Source organism: Nomascus leucogenys, chromosome 2 (genome assembly GCF_006542625.1).
Source record: "Nomascus leucogenys isolate Asia chromosome 2, Asia_NLE_v1, whole genome shotgun sequence".
NCBI classification, from domain to species: domain Eukaryota; kingdom Metazoa; phylum Chordata; class Mammalia; order Primates; family Hylobatidae; genus Nomascus; species Nomascus leucogenys.
In genome coordinates this window covers 76316990-76331991 of record NC_044382.1, presented here as the reverse complement: position 1 = coordinate 76331991, position 15002 = coordinate 76316990, and the positions used below count along the sequence as shown (strand labels likewise).

Below are 15002 nucleotides of genomic sequence, written 5' to 3'. Positions count from 1 at the left end.
AAAAAAAAAAAAAAAAAGGAAAGAAAGAATAGAAAGAATAAGAAAGGACAAGGACACTGGAGTCCCATTGCCCTGGGAGCCAGCCCCAGCTTCATGGCTCCCAGGGGACCTCACAGAGCATCAATAGAAGATCCTAGAAGAACAACAACCCTGGCAGGTGCTTTTCTTTCCCTGGGTTTGAAGGAGGCTCCGCAGACAAGAGACTAGAGGAGATTGAGACTTGGAAGCCACAGGGCCCCGTGGAAGGAGGGCATCCCCCCATCCTCCTTGGTCTTTGTCCTATTTGCATTCAATTCCAAGGTAAGTCTCCCAGGCTTCCAAGAATTGCATGAGCTCAGAGGCAAGTAGGGGAAAGCTGAGGCATGGGGTTTCCAGGCAGAGTAGAAGCTGTTCACATGCTAGGGCCAGGGGCCCCTCCTGCCTCCTCTGTGCCCCTGAGGAGGCCCCGTGACTGGCAGGACCTTGGGCTACTAGCTCCGCCCCTGCCCTCGGCATCCACCATAAGGCACCCTTGACTCAGACTTTTTATTGTACTCAAGTAAAAACCCGCCAGACCCACGGCAGGTGGCACAGAAAAGAGGTAGGAGGGGGTAAGGACACTGAGGATCAGGTCTCCAGCAGGTCTGTCCAGTGTGCCTGCAGAGGCAAGAAGTGTGGTCACAGGCAGCCCAGGTCAGGGAGTGGGGTAGGGAGCCCGCCACCAAAGCCCACTCACCTCTTCTAATTCTGAGTCTTCTACTTCTTTCTCAGTGTCCATTTGGCACAGCCAAATCAGGTCTCCCCAAAGCAGTGACTTCTCACAGCTACCAAGGAGAGGGGCAGGTAGGAGATACAGAGTCAGATGCCACAAGCGCCCTCCAGTATCGGCCATGGATGCTGAGATGAGTACTCAGCTGCCTGGGCCTGGATTGCACAACTGGACACCCTCTACCCAGAGGTGGACCAGGCTGGAGCCGGGGGACTGCACTCACCAAGGGCATTGGCCCTCTAGGGGCAGAAGCTGCCCTGGTTCTTCCCGAAGAAACTCCTCTGCCAGGCAGATCACATGGGCCCTTAGCGGGCAGTCAGGGTGGGGGCAACACAAGGGCCCCTCTTCATCCTATTCCAGGCAGTAGGCAGGTAAGAGACAAGCAGGGAGAGAGAGCTGGCAGCAAGCCCCTCTGTGCAGCAGGCACTGTTCCGGGCATTACAAGCTCCATCCATGAGGCCAGGGTGACTGTTATTTGCATCTTACGAATGAAGAAACTGAGGTGGACAGTTAAAATCCTTGCCCCTGGGACTAAGCTGGTGAACGTCCTGTGAATATCAGCAGTGACTGAGTCACAGCCTCACCACTGTAGCCAGACCTGATCTTCCTCACAGCTCAGCAACACCCAGCAGGTCACTGAATCTCCACAAGGAAAGTCCTCTACTCACTCACAATTACCGGGAGCTCAGTAGAAGGCACCCATCGTCCATTATTTTATTAAATATTTAGGCCGGGCACGGTGGCTCATGCCTGTAATACCAGTATTTTGGGAGGCTTAGGTGGGCAGGATCACCTGAGGTCAGGAGTTTGAGACCTGCCTAGCCAACATGGTTGAAACCCTGTCTCTACTAAAATACAAAAATTAGCCGGGCGCGGTGGCAGGCGCCTGTAATCCCAGCTACTCTGGTGGCTGAGGAAGGAGAAGTGCTTGAAACCCGGAGGCAGAGGTTGCAGTGGGCCGAGATCGCTCCACTACACTCCAGCCTGAGTGACAGAGTGAGACTCCGTCTCAAAAAAATAAATAAATAAATAAAAAGAAAATTTCTGGGCCATCGGCTCTGTGCAGGACTTTGTTCTATAGCAGTGATAAGTGCTGCCCTCCGAGAGTGCAGTATGGCAGTTGGAGTGGGAGAGACTAATGAGATCAAAAAAACGCATAGCATGCCAGACAATATTAAGTGTTAAGGGAAAGGGGTGGCAGAAAATTGCACAAGAATGAGCAGCAATTCATTACATCGTTTTAGAGACAGGGTCATGTCCAGGCATGGTGGCTCACGCCTATAATCCCAGCACTCTGGGAGGCCGAGGCAGGCAGATCACTTGAGGTCAGGAGTTTGAGACCAGCCTGCTGAACATGGCGAAACCCCATCTCTACTAAAAACACAAAAATTGGGCAGGTGTGGTGGCACACTTGGGAGGTTGAGACAGGAGAATCGCTTGAACCTAGGAGGCGGAGGTTCCAGTGAGCTGAGATCACTGCACTCCAGCCTGGGCAACAGAGCAAGACTCTGTCTTGAAAAAAAAAAAAAGGGCCGGGCGCAGTGGCTCACGCCTGTAATCCCAGCACTCTGGGAGGCTGAGGCAGGCGGATCACGAGGCTAGGAGATCGAGACCATCCTGGCTAACACGGTGAAACCCCGTCTCTACTAAAAATACAAAAAATTAGCCGGGCGTGGTGGCAGGCGCCTGTAGTCCCAGCTACTCGGAAGGCTGAGGCAGGAGAATGGCGTGAACCCAGGAGGCGGAGCTTGCAATGAGCCGAGATCGCGCCACTGCACTCGAGCCTGGGCGACAGAGCTAGACTCCGTCTCAAAAAAAAAAAAAAAAAGAGATAGACAGGGTCATGCTCTGTCGACCACACTGGAGCGCAGCGGAGTACAGATGGCCTAGGGAAGAACCTTTTCGTCAAAGGGGAAATGGTGAAGGCCCTGAGCAGGTCCTGCTTTGCTCAGGAATGGCCGTAAGTACTATAGCATCTGCATCTTAGAGATGGGGATAGGGTGGCCAAAGCGTGTCAGTGGATTTCACTCAAGAAAGAGCTGGATCCGAAGTCCTCTCGACTCTAGAGCCGTCTGTGCCTGAGGGGGACCTCACCTGGATGGCCTGGGCGCACAGGGAGCAGCAGGCCCCTGGATCCCCCTGGTCTGGCTCAGGCTCCGCGTCATCAAAGGGACCTGCGCGGCGCCTTGGGGCCGGGGCCTGGGGCGGTGGAGGCCCGAAGGCCAGGGGCACGTGCGGCGGCGGCGGGAGGCAGAGGTCCTGGCGGAGGTCTGGGCGCAGCCAGCGCAGCGTGAGCGGGAGGCGCACCCAGGGCGGTGCGCGCAGCATGTGCGCCAGCACGCGCAGGTGGAACGCGAAGGCCGTCTCTCCTCGCAGGCGAGGCCCCACGTGCGCCAAGCGGCGCGAGGCGTGCGGATGCTGCCATGCCCACTCAAACTGCGGGCGGTGTACAGGGGCGTCAGGGCGGCTCGGAGCGAGGGGCGGAACCCAAGCCCTCGCCCGGCCGCCGCTGCCCGGTCTCCTTCCTTACCCGAAGGGCGGCCACGGAGGACGGGAAGCCGTGCACGACGAGCACCATCTCCCTGTGGAGGAAAACGGGGATGTCCCTGTCGAAGCCCAGCGCCTCAGCCGCGGGTCCCCTCCAATCCCACCCGAGAGCGGGGTCCTCATTCCCGGCTTCAGCCGAGAGGTGCAGCCCCCTGCACCTGCCCACCTCAGGCCCTGCCTCCAGCCCAGGTACCCACCTGTCCCCCCTCCTCTCCCTCCTGCACTCCACCCGACTCCAGCGTGCCCACCAAGACCCCTACGCTGGAACCCAGCCTGGATCATCACCCCCGCCCCAGCTAGCTACTTCCCTGAGTTCCGCCGCGGAGATGCCCCGGGCACCGCCTCCCCGTCACGCTCCTCCCCTGCGACAGGCCCCGTCCCCGCCACGGACGCCCCGCCCCAGTCACAGTCCTGGCCGGTCTTTCTCATCGGGCCTGTGCCCTGCGGGGTCCGCCTCCTCCGGGAAGCCTTCCTCCGGGCACAGAAGTCCTCCCCCTCTCACCAGGGCCCTCGCCCGCTGGTCCGCCAGGCCCCGCCTTTTTTGCGGCCCCCATTGTGCTGCTGAACCCGACGAGCAGGGTTGACAGTGAACCCCACGTAGACTCGGCCCCGGTACCGGGGGTTCAGGCAGTAGAGCAGGTAGACGCCGAAGAAGCGCCCTGGCCTCGCCGCGACCCCCGCGGGACCCATCGGGGCTTGGGGTTCGGGAACCACAGCAGGGAGTTGATTGCCGTGACCTAGGGTCCAGGGGAGGGCTGGATCGCTAGGGCTGCAGGGTGCTTGCTTCGGAACAAGCTCTCGGGGACTATCCGGAGGAAGCCTGGAGGCCGCCGTAGCGCGGGTACTTGCTCCTCTTCTGTCTGGAGGCGGCTGTAGAAGTCCGACCGCGGAAGCCAGACTGCTGTCGGGTGGGCGAGCGCGTACCATTCAGCATCGGCTCCGCCCGAGTCCCACCTTCCTCAGGCTCTGATTGGCTGACAGATGGCAAGCGCGAAAAGCCTGGACCGTTGGAAAGCCCGGCTGCTTGAGGGCGGAAGTACTGCGTTGACGTACGCCTTAGTAAGGGCGGAAGTGAGTTTTCCAGCGGAAGTGGCTCCTGTAAGGCAGCAAAGTAGCGTGGCCGGCGTCCGAGCCGGGATTGTGTCTCCGCTGGGCTGCCGTCCCAGCTGGACTACCGCCATGGAACTCAGCGCCGAATACCTCCGGGAGAAGCTGCAGCGGGACCTGGAGGCGGAGCATGTGGTGAGTTGAGCCGCCGGACGAGGGGAAAATAACTCGGGGGGCGGGTTCGGCACCATTCATATTCTTCCGTTCGGTAGGAGGTGGAAGACACGACCCTCAACCGTTGCGCCTGTAGCTTCCGAGTCCTGGTGGTGTCGGCCAAGTTCGAGGGGAAACCGCTGCTTCAGAGACACAGGTGAGGCCCTGGGAGCACCTTGCCTAGCGAGGTCTCAGCTCCTGCACCACAACCCCAGCCACTCCCCCTACCCCTGCAACCTAACTCCCGCACTCCCCCCGGCGTGGCTCAGGGACCTTGAGGATCCCGCCTTCGTGACCCCTGCTTCGAGTATTTCGATGTAGACCCTTTCTCCAAGTACGTGTTCCCACGGCCTGGGGACTACAACCTTGGGGACACCTACAGTCTCTCGGGTCACCCTAGCCTCGGGGTGTGCGATCACCGCCTGCCTTTTCCTAACCCCATCTCTCGCCCCAGGCTGGTGAACGCGTGCCTAGCAGAAGAGCTCCCGCACATCCATGCCTTTGAACAGAAAACCCTGACCCCAGAGCAGTGGGCACGTGAGCGACAGAAATGAGGGACTGGGATCTGCACAGCCATTAAATTATAAGTCTGGACCAGCTTCTGTGTCGATTTGTGTGTGGGAGGGGTGCTGAGGCCGAGTCTAGGACCTGGCCTCTCCCTGCCCTGCCTCCGTCCATTGTTTTACCTTGGACACGTCTCTGTCCCCATCTAGGCCTCTATCCTTGCTTGTAAAATGAAAGTTCTACCGTAAAAGGCCCTTCCAGGGTCTACTGAGAAAGCCTTCTCTCTGTAACTCTGTGTAGACGTCTAGGAGTCTGTACTGCCACCACCCACCCACCTCCCAGAGAGCTCAGGGTTCCTGCTCTCTGCCACCCTTGAAGATACAGAGATGAGGAAGTGATCAGGCTTTCAGGGCCCTGACCAGTTGAACAAACCTCTCCCTCTCCCCGACATCACCGCAGTATCAGAGGCACCATATAGAATTCCACATATTCCCTGCAGGTTCCTCCCGGCCTTCTCAGGCCCAAGAGGGAGTGGTGCCCATGTAGGGGCTCATCAACACCTGGAATGCTGATGTTTTCAGACCCACTGGAGAAGTTTCCAGTGGCCCCATAGCCCTGGGCTTGATGTGTCTACAGCTGCCCCCGGAGGACCAAGGAGGTTTTAGGAATAGTGGGTGTGGGACGGGGGTAGGGGTGAGATTAGAGTAGGAATATAAGGCTGACCTGTCAGAAAATTGGGGCAGGTGATGCCCCTGTATCAGTCTTCATAACAGGTTAGTAGGGTTGCTAGGACCTTGTTTGTTTTATTTGTTTTTTGTTGTTTGAGATAGGGTCTTGCTCTGTCGCCTAGGCTGGAGTGCAGTGGCACCATCTCAGCTCATTGCAACCTCTGCCTCCCAGGTTCAAAAGATTCTGGTGCTTCAGCCTCCTGAGTAGCTGGGGTTACAGGGGTGCACCACCATGCCCAGCTAATTTTCGTACTTTTTGTAGAGACAGGGTTTCATCATGTTGGCCAGGCCAGTCTCAAACTCCTGGCCTCAAGTGATCTGCCCGCCTTGGTCTCCTAAAGTGCTGGAATTTTAGGCGTGAGCCACTGTGCCTGGCCCAGATTGCTAGGACTTTGAACAGAGGTCCCTGAGACCTAGGGAGGTAGCCCAAATAACCCAGTTGGGGCCAGGGCTCATTGAGAGTGAGAAATTGCAAGTTTCAGCCATTACACATTGTTCTGCGTTTTTTTGTTTGTTTGTTTTGAGTCTTCCTCTGTTGCCCAGGCTGGAGTGCAGTGGCGCAATCTTGGCTCACTACAACTTCCCCCTCCTGGGTTCAAGCGATTCTCCTGCCTCAGCCTCCCTAGTAGCTGGGATTACAGGTACACGCCACCATGCCCAGCTCATTTTTGGGGTTTTTTGATTGTTTGTTTGTTTGTTTGTTTTTGAGACAGAGTTTCGCTCTTGTTGCCCAGGCTGGAGTGCAATGGCACGATCTCGGCTCACCACAACCTCTGCCTCCTGGGTTCAAGCGATTCTCCTGTCTCAGCCTCCTGAGTAGCTGGGATTACAGGTATGCGCAACCACGCCCGGCTAATTTTGTATTTTTAATAGAGACAGGGTTTCTCCATGTTGGTCAGGCTGGTCTTGAACTCCCGACCTCAGGTGATCCACCCTCCTCGGCCTCCCAAAGAGCTGGGATTACAGGCCACTATGCCCGGCTTTCTTTTTTGTTTTCTTCCCACACCTCTACTGCCCAGGTAGTTTTCTATGGCATACTGAAGAGGTGGGGCCTGGAAATGAGGCCATGGGTGGTCCCTGCTTGATATGAACCAAACCCCACTATGGCTAAGACGCCCATCCCAAACGGCCCTGGGTCCTCGCATCTCAGGATCACTTGCTAAGTCAGGCATCAAAACCTATTCCCACACCCACTCCCCACAAGGCCTGACAGACTTGTTCCTGCCAGGTCCCTCACAGAGGCCAGGACCAAGCAGAACCTACAGGAAGGGCTAGAGAGGCAGAAGCACTCACTACACAGGGGAAGGCTCTGAATTCAAAAGGGGAGACGTAGGGCCAGGCACAGCAGCTCACGCCTGTAATCCCAGCACTTTGGGAGGCTGAGGCAGGCAGATCACTTGAGGCCAGGAGTTTGAGACCAGTCTGGCCAACATGGTGAGACCCCACCTCTACTGAAAACACAAAAGTTAGCCGGACGTGGTGGCACACACCTGTAATCCCAGCTACTTGGGAGGCTGAGGCACGAGAATGGCTTGAACCAAGAAGGCAGAGGTTGCGGTGAGCCGAGATTGTGCCATTGTACTCAATTTGGGTGACAAGAATGAAACTCCGTCTCAGAAAAAATTAAATAAATTAAAAAATGGGGAGACTTAGACTCTGACTTGGGATCTGCCCTTCAGTGAGCTGGGTTCCTACTCCCAGCCTCAGTTTCTTCTCTGGTAAACTAGGGTCAGCCTGTTGCTTTAGTTCTGTGTTTTCCTTACAAGAAGTTCCCTTGTTTTATATATATATATTTTTTTTTATTTTTTATTTTTTTTTATTTTTTATTTTTTTTTTGAGATGAAGTCTCACTCTTGTCCCCCAGGCTGGAGTGCCATGGCATGATCTCGGCTCATTGCAACCTTCGCCTCCCGGGTTCAAGCAATTCTTTTGCCTCGGCCTCCTGAGTAGCTGAGATTATAGGCACCTGCCACCATGCCCAGCTAATTTTTGTATTTTTAGTAGAGATGGGGTTTCATCATGTTGGCCAGGCTGGTCTCGAACTTCTGATCTCAGGTGATCCGCCCGCCTCGGCCTCCTAAAGTGCTGGGATTACAGGCGTAAGCTGCCGCACCCGGCCTATTTATATTTTTTAGAGACAGTGTCTTGCTCTGTCACCCAGGCTGCAGTGCAGTGGTGCAATGGCTCATTGCAGCCTCGACCTCCTGGGCTCAAGGGATCCTCTTGCCTCAGCCTCCTGAGTAGCTGGAACTATAGGTGTGCACCACCATGCCTGGCTAATTTTTTATTTTATTTTTTGTAGGACGGTATCTCGCCATGTTGCTCAGGCAGGTCTCAAACTCCTGGGCTCAAGTGATCCTCCCGCCTCAGCCTCCCACAGTGCTGGGATTATAGACATGAGTCCCCATGCCGGGCCTCCCTCGTTATTTTTATCTTTGGACCTGCAGTTTAAAAGATGCCTACCCTGTAAGTGATGGTTGGTTCATTTCCTCACAAGCAACAGTGCCAGCAGAGTCACGTGCAACCTGATGTTTTGGTTGACTAGGAAAGGCAGATTTTTGGTAAATTTGGGAATTATTGAGGTCCTAAGCTAGGGCCTTAAATAGCTCAGTTGTGTCAGCTCTGAGAAGGAGCTTGGAAACGGAGAGCAGCCTCCTGGCCCACATCAGCATGGCTGGTTTCTACCCATGAAGGCCCTGTTCCTGTGATGTAGTAAGTCAGGGAGCATCCCACATCCCCTGCCATGGGTCAGTCCCCTCAGCGCGGTGGAGGGGAAGCTCTAGGGCTGGTCGGTTCAGCAGACCCCGTGTCTAGGAGACCAGTCATCAGAGTCTGGGAGGTACCAGAAAATAAAGCCATTTTATTATGATTTTTTTCTCTGCCATGTGGCTGGGAATGGGAAGTGAATGGGTGTGAATGGCTGACCCTGCTGAAGGCCCTGCGGGGTTCTACTTGGCCTGGACTGTCTCCTCCAGCCTGTCCAAGCGCTTCTGGAGCTCCTGCACCGTGGCCTGGAGCTTCCGCATCTCCTCCTCCAGCCGGGACACAGCATCCTGGGGACCCGGTGCTGCATTAGGCCCAGCTCCTCCCTGGCTCCCCTTACCCCAGCATCTGCTGAGCCCCATCCCTAGAGCCCTGGCCTTGGGCCCTTTAGTCACTCAGCTGGTTGCTGCCTGGAGACCTGCAGGCCTATCAGTCTGAAACCTGTGTTCTGAGGCCTCAGGATTACCACTCCCAGCCCCGCAAAGATTCCCAATGTTGTGAGTTTGAGCTGCCCCAAATGCCAGCCCCACCCCACCCTCCCAGTTTTATTCCCTGGCTTCCCGGCCCTCTCACCGAGCTGGGAGTGCCACTGGCCTCTGGTGCTGCCCTCCTGCGCCCGGTGTCCAGGCCCCGATTGACCCTCAGCTCCCGGCTCTTTGGGGGTACGTAGCCATCCTTGAGGGAGATGAGGAGGGGCCCAGCATCCCGACCCCCCAGCCACTCCTCAGCCGTGAGGGCAGGGTCGGGCCCTGCGGTGGGTGGGTACAGGTCCTCCTGGAACAGGTCCGACTGTGGGCAAGGCCAGGAATAGTGAGGAAAGCGCTTATGCCAGGACACCCCCCTGCAAGACCGAAAAGTCAGTGCCCAGCCTGGAGCCCAGGGTGGGGCGGGGGAGCATCACCTTTCGAGGCACTGTCATGGCAATGGGCTCACACCTCCGTTCGTGCAGCTTGTAGAACCTGTGGGAAGGGGAAGGTGAGCGGGGCCCACAGTCTGGTTGGGCGGGCTTGGGACTGCCCAAAGAGCGTGCTGCGGTCAGGGCCGGGCGTCAGTCACCTGGCGATCTCACACTTGTTCACCTCCAGGCCACGTTTGGGCATGTAGCCCATGCCCCGCTGGGACTCCTTGGAACTGAACATGGAGAGATAGTGCAGGAACGGGGCCTCGGAAGTGATCTCAAAGTACCGGATCGAGCTGTCACCCTGTAGGTGGCAGGTACGGAGGGAGGGTCAATACCAGCAGATGCCTGCTGCCCTGGCCTTCTCCAGGCCCATCCTGCCCACCTCCCACCCCCACCCCGCCTGACAAGGCCACCTTGCCACAGAGGTAGACGATGTTGGTGTCAGGATCAAAGAAGGGCAGCAGGACACCGCTGCTGGTGTCCAGCTCCTGCAGGGACAGTGGCTCCTCCAGGTGCTTCTGTAGACACAGGTGAGAGGTAACATCCCAGGTCCTGGGATGGTGGTCTTCCCTGGGCAGTGACCTGTGAGGGCCCTCCCGACCAGCCAGTGGGAACACCCATCTCACGCCTGGGTAAACTGAGGCCCATGGCCATCCTGCCAGGTGAGTGGCAGAGCAGGGACGAAACCTCCAGTCTTGGTTCCCAGCCTGGGGGCCCTCCGCTTCCTGCCCCGGCACTCACTGTGTCCCACAGCGCCACCTGCCGCTCACTCATGCGGCTGAAGCCGGTGGTCAGGATCTTCCCCTCCGACACGAACACTGCACGCACGGGCCGGGTCCCCTCATGGGGACGGTCCTTCTCCTGCAAGGAAAGGGAGGTGGTAGGTCAGGCACCCATACACACCCTACGGGGCCAGTCCCAGGTGGAGGCGAGGGAGGGCAGCATCCAAGGGCCTGGCTGATGGTGGATAAGGATAAAGGCTGTAGGGTCAAGGGTCAGGGTGGATGGCGACTCACAGCTACCACAGTGCCTTTGCGGGGCTCGATGATGCGCACGCGCTTGTCACGGCAGGAGGTACAAATGAGGCCTCCGTCTCGGCTCCAGTCCACACTGTAGATCGTGTCTGGGTGCACCTCTGGGCCCAGCGTCAGCACGGCCTCCCCAGTGCCCACGTCCCACACCATGATCACGTTGTCACAACCTGCACGTTCCCCACAGTGTCAGAAGCCATGAGCCTCCTGCCCTCATCCACTGCAGGCCACCAGCCACCCCCAGGCCCCTCCTCCCGCAGCACCTGCACTGAGCAGCACGTTCTGGGCTGTGGGGTGCCAGGCCACAATGCCCACACGCTTGGTGTGGCCCTCCAGGGTGACGACGGGCTCCCGCAGGGGCAACATCAGGCCCCCATCCGGGATCTCCCACACCTGCAGAGGAGGGGCCAGTGAGTCTTCAGGGCTCCAAATGTCAGATCCCATCCTAAAGCCCCTCTCCCAGCCCCTGGGTCCCCACCACCACTCACCATGACTGTGCAGTCCTCGGAGCCACTGGCAATGACATTGTCATTGTGCGGGCACCAGGCGATGTCTAGCACAGGGGCTGTGTGGCCACAGACCGTGGGCGCATTCTTGTCCACACGTCCAGTCTAAAGGCACAGCAGGGCCTTGGATGGAGGTGCTTTTGCCCCCCAAACGCAATCCAACCTCCCCACACCTCCTTCAGAGAGGCCCAGAGAGGAAAGCTGTGGTGTCCCTGGGAGCTGGACCAGGGCCTGGGGTGGGGGCGGGGGGCAGGTTGTTCTTCTCTTGTTCCAGTCCCAAAATGGCCTGGGCAAACCCCAGGAGGGCTGGCCACGCATGGCAAAGGTTGGGGGCCGTGCAAGACCCTGGCGGAGTTCCCGCCAGTCTCTGTCTCAGTCTGACTCTGCCCTTAGGGTTGGCATCCCCACCCCAGCTTCCCTGAGTGAGGCTTCCATGGGCACAACTGGCCCTGGAGCCAGGACAGGTGTATGGGGGCTGGGGGGGGGGTGGGGGCGGCTCCCCAGAGAGCGAGTGTGAGTGGTGGGGCTGCAGGGGTGGGTCCTCCCAAAACGAGAGGGGCCAGGGAGCCTGTCCTAACTGGCCCCAGGCAGGAGCAGAGGTTTGGAAATGGCTTCTTCCGGGGACAGCTGCTTCAGCAGGGCTTCCTGTGTGACAGCCGTGCGGGGCGCGGGCCCAGCTCTCACCCCGACAACCACTTCCTCTTCTCTTTGCTTCCATCGGCCCTTTTAAGGTAACAACTTGGGGCCCATCTCCCCTTCCTGTCTTACCCCCCAAAGAGCACAGGAGTGTGCTGGGGGTGCGGGGCAGCAGACAGCCAGCGGAGGGGGCAGCAGGCTCCAGGGGAGGGTAGGGCTGGGGGTTGGGGAGAGCGCCTCTTGCATCATCCCTGCCTGTGAGCTGGGGGACAGAGTTGCTAGGTTCTCAGGCAGGCCCAGAGCCAGAGTCCCTCCCAACCCTGAGAATGCTGCCAGGGTCCCCAGACCCCATCCCAACCCTCTCTGTGTTTCCATGGGGAGAAAGCCCCAGGCTGAGGCTCAGGAGGGCTGGTCGTGGGTCTGCAGGACTGTCTGCAGTCGGGGGCCCCCAGACCCCAACACAGCCCTCTCTGTGTTTCCAGCCCCAGGCTGAGGCTCAGAAGGGCTGGTTGTGAGTCTGCAGGACTGTCTGTAGTCCTGGTCACTGGTGTGACCCATCTTGTGTTGGCTCCTTCTGAGCGTCAGTTTTCACACAGCCACAGCACAGAGGAGCTGGAGGAAGTGCAAGGCTCATGGGGCCCAGCTCAGTTTTCCAGATGGCAACACAGGCCCTGGAAGGCCTGGTGACAGTCACCTAATCAGGACCTGCACAGAGCCATGGGTCGGGTGGAGGAGCTGCTCCCCCCAGGGCCCCAGGGGCTCACCTTGCCCAGGGGCAGCACCAGGAAGGCCCCTCCCCCGCTGGCCTCACAGATCAGGGCCACAAACTTAGGGTTGACAGCACAGAAGCCACTGTCCCAGGTGGTCTGTGAGACGCGCACATCTTCATAGCACTGGTCGGCCTTGGCCGGCTGTCCAAACACGTGGCGGAACTTGCTGGAGCGGACCACCTGCCGGCTCATTCTGGGGGCGCACAGCATAAGAGCATTTCTCCCTTCAAGTCAACTCTGATCTTCCAGTGGTCCCCACCTCTCCCAGGACACCCCTCAGTCTGGCTTTTGAGGTCCCAGCATCATCTCCAGGGGCTGCCTATCCTTTCCTCTGTGGCTGATGCCTGCTCGCCTTCCCAGCCTCTCCTTCTGTCTAACCTGCAAGCCCCCTTCTCCCTGGCCCCAGGCCACTCTGAGCCACCCTCTCAATCTGTATCCTCAGCCTCTGCAACAGAGCCTGGCGTGGTGTTGCCCCACTGCATGTTTGTTGACTGACTGGCTGATGGATGCAGAGCCCGTCCTTCCTAATGGTTCAGACTCAGGCGTCATCAGCCCAGATGGCTCCGAGGGTGGGTTCTCTCTTAGTTACCGTGTCCAGAGTCCACCTCCCTCACACCCACACAGCCCTTCCTAAAGGCAGGGACAGGAGCTGGCCTCCCTCGCCTGCTGGCATGGGGCTAGACACAGGAGGAAGTGGCGTGGGGGCTGCCCGAGGGGAGTGAGGCGGCAGGATGGCTTCCCCAGCAGGTCTCTGGCTCAGGTCCCGGTATCTCCTCCTCCCCATACCTCTGCCTCTCGCCTCCGCTCAGAAAAGCAGGTGCCCTTAAGAGCCATCTCCACCCCCATATGAACTGCACACAGGAAGGGAGAGGCCACTCCGGCTGCTCTGAGGTCCAGCTAGAATGGTTCCCCCAGTATCTTGGTGGGGAGCAAGGAACTCCAGGGGCGACCTTGTGCCACCGCATCACCTTCCTGCTCAGGGAAGGGGCCTGTGCTGCCGCTCAGAGGGTGCCATGCCCAGAGCCTCTGCCCCTAGCCTCAGCCTCGCCTACTCACTGGGGGCTCCAGCATCCCCGGCCACCCCAGGACTCCCGAAGAAGCTGCTAGGTCGGCCTGCCCAAAGAGCGGTGAGGAGCGTATGTGAAGAGCTCCAGTCTTGAGTAGCAGCCTGGGTCTGGAGAGAGGGGAGCCCTGGACCAGAGGTGAGGGACAGGAAGCCATCGCCCCACCCTGCCTTCTCCCCCGCCACAGGTACCAGGCCCGGAAACCACGGAAAGGGGAACTTGGTCTTTTCTTGTTTTGCTCTCAACCCCTTCCTGTCTCCAAGCCCAGGGCAGCTGCCCCGCTCACCCCACCCTGCGCCCGTCCCCACCCTTCCCGAGACTCAATTCCGGGGGGAGTCGGGCCCTCGACACTGTGCTGACCCCCGGCCACCCACCTCCATCTTGGCCGCGGTAGTCCCTAGCCCTCGCCTCCGCAGAGCGCTCTGGGGCCCCGGCGGCCCCCACTCCAGGCAGCGTCCCCCCACAGGCTGCTGCGCCCGCTGCCTGGCCCTGGCGCTGGCTGGGTCGCGGTGACAACCGCGCGCCCCCGCAGCCCGCGGCTCCCACGCGCGCGCCGCCCCACAGGTGGCCCTCGCCCCGGCTCACCCGCGCCTCCCAGGCCCAGCCTCACCTGCTGCCGAGAGAGGACAGTGACCCCCCAAAAGCCGGAGGTGGAGGAGGAGGAGGAAGAGGAGGAAGGAGCTGGAGGAGCCGGGGACTCGCCCGCTGAGGATGCTCTTGTCAAGACAATGAATGAGAAGCAGCCGTGCGCCCGCCTCCGGGGTGGCCGCGCCCCTTGGGGCGGAGCTCTTCCAGGCCCGCCCTGCGCTCCCGGGCCCCCGCTGCGGCCGCCTCCCTCCCCGGCCCCTGCCGGCGCCCCACGTTGGTCCCCAACCATGGCGCAGGCTGCTAGCCCGGCTCCGGGAAGCGAATCTGCACTTCTTTTTAAAATGTCAAAACGCAAAAACACCCCATTGCTTCTTTCCTCCCTGCGTCCGCCCCCAGCCTCCTCGCCAGCCTTTCCCCGGCAGGCACGAAAGCGCCCCAGGCCCGCCCGCCAGGCCTCGGTGCCCGCCCCGGCCCGGCTGCGCCGCCCCTTCCTTCCGGCCCCGCAGACGCCGGCGCGGGGTGCGCGGGGGGCGCGGGGGGCGCGGGCGAGGAGGAGCCCCGAGCGCGCTCCGGGACCCACGGGACCTAGCTCTTGCCTGGCTCTGAGATCTACGCATGGGTGGCCCCGGGAGTCGCTTCTCCTCCCTGGATCTCTTGTCTTCATCGGGAACACCCCTGCCCTCCTGCTGAAATAATCCGGCATCACGGGCACCTACTTCGTGCCAGGGGCTACAGGGTCGAGCGAGGCAGGCAAGCCGGGCAGGTTTCCGCCCCTGAAGAACCCAGCCTGGGGGAAGGAGGAGGAGCCCACGGCCGCTCCAAGCCCTGGCTTTGGCGAAGGCTCGAGGGCAAGGAGGAGTAGTTCCCACCCTTGGATTCAGAGAGGCTTCTGGAGGCAGCAACAGCGGGCAGGAAAGGCCTGCTCTAGAGTCAGACTATGTCATGAGTGCGACCGC

The 15002-nt window shown here is 59.5% G+C and overlaps 4 protein-coding genes across 6 annotated transcripts in view; 1 reads left to right on the top strand and 3 right to left on the bottom strand.

Moving 5' to 3' along the window:
- LOC100584149 (sulfotransferase 1A3) overlaps positions 1–784 on the bottom strand; it is a 58490-nt gene extending 57706 nt beyond the window's left edge. The window contains exon 1 of the mRNA XM_030798839.1: positions 716–784. The gene's annotated coding sequence lies outside the window, so the exon portion shown is untranslated. The remainder of the gene's footprint in view (positions 1–715) is intronic.
- Positions 512–4244, bottom strand: SLX1A (SLX1 homolog A, structure-specific endonuclease subunit). The gene is made up of 6 exons (XM_003282618.4): positions 3798–4244; positions 3279–3330; positions 2843–3184; positions 972–1099; positions 716–803; positions 512–636 (listed from the first exon to the last, which is right to left on the bottom strand). The coding sequence occupies exons 1-6, from the start codon at positions 4220–4222 to the stop codon at positions 607–609; spliced, it is 1065 nt and encodes a 354-aa protein (XP_003282666.2). The 5' UTR covers positions 4223–4244; the 3' UTR covers positions 512–606.
- Positions 3323–5325, top strand: BOLA2B (bolA family member 2B). 2 transcript variants are annotated; one of them, XM_012504181.2, is made up of 3 exons: positions 3323–4537; positions 4615–4712; positions 5010–5152. In XM_012504181.2, the coding sequence occupies exons 1-3, from the start codon at positions 4277–4279 to the stop codon at positions 5107–5109; spliced, it is 459 nt and encodes a 152-aa protein (XP_012359635.1). In that variant the 5' UTR covers positions 3323–4276; the 3' UTR covers positions 5110–5152. The 2 variants fall into 2 exon arrangements, with proteins under 2 accessions (XP_012359635.1, XP_030654768.1); XM_030798908.1 differs by having other exon boundaries at positions 4251–4537; positions 4653–4712; positions 5010–5325.
- Positions 5326–8627: 3302 nt separating this feature from the next.
- CORO1A (coronin 1A) lies at positions 8628–14684 on the bottom strand. 2 transcript variants are annotated; one of them, XM_030798817.1, is made up of 11 exons: positions 14069–14684; positions 12389–12587; positions 10971–11093; positions 10746–10875; positions 10468–10652; positions 10193–10312; positions 9865–9969; positions 9607–9752; positions 9452–9509; positions 9124–9339; positions 8628–8840 (listed from the first exon to the last, which is right to left on the bottom strand). In XM_030798817.1, the coding sequence occupies exons 2-11, from the start codon at positions 12584–12586 to the stop codon at positions 8736–8738; spliced, it is 1386 nt and encodes a 461-aa protein (XP_030654677.1). In that variant the 5' UTR covers position 12587; positions 14069–14684; the 3' UTR covers positions 8628–8735. The 2 variants fall into 2 exon arrangements, with proteins under 2 accessions (XP_030654677.1, XP_003281978.1); XM_003281930.4 differs by lacking the exon at positions 14069–14684 and adding an exon at positions 13451–13982.
- Positions 14685–15002: the final 318 nt, after the last annotated feature.

Bases quoted from the DNA above. Each gene is read 5' to 3' on its own strand.
- SLX1A (XM_003282618.4), bottom strand. From the start codon at position 4,222: ATGGTACGCGCTCGCCCACCCGACAGCAGTCTGGCTTCCGCGGTCGGA. The intron at 3,185-3,278 runs GTAAGGAAGGAG...CACCGCCCGCAG, and splicing joins CCTCCGTGGCCGCCCTTCGG to TTTGAGTGGGCATGGCAGCA. The intron at 637-715 runs GTGAGTGGGCTT...TTGCCTCTGCAG, and splicing joins AAGACTCAGAATTAGAAGAG to GCACACTGGACAGACCTGCT.
- BOLA2B (XM_012504181.2), top strand. From the start codon at position 4,277: ATGGCAAGCGCGAAAAGCCTGGACCGTTGGAAAGCCCGGCTGCTTGAG. The intron at 4,538-4,614 runs GTGAGTTGAGCC...TCCGTTCGGTAG, and splicing joins ACCTGGAGGCGGAGCATGTG to GAGGTGGAAGACACGACCCT. The intron at 4,713-5,009 runs GTGAGGCCCTGG...CTCTCGCCCCAG, and splicing joins CCGCTGCTTCAGAGACACAG to GCTGGTGAACGCGTGCCTAG.
- CORO1A (XM_030798817.1), bottom strand. From the start codon at position 12,586: ATGAGCCGGCAGGTGGTCCGCTCCAGCAAGTTCCGCCACGTGTTTGGA. The intron at 10,876-10,970 runs GTGAGTGGTGGT...CCTCCTCTGCAG, and splicing joins CCGAGGACTGCACAGTCATG to GTGTGGGAGATCCCGGATGG. The intron at 9,970-10,192 runs GTGAGTGCCGGG...CTGTGTCTACAG, and splicing joins AGGTGGCGCTGTGGGACACA to AAGCACCTGGAGGAGCCACT.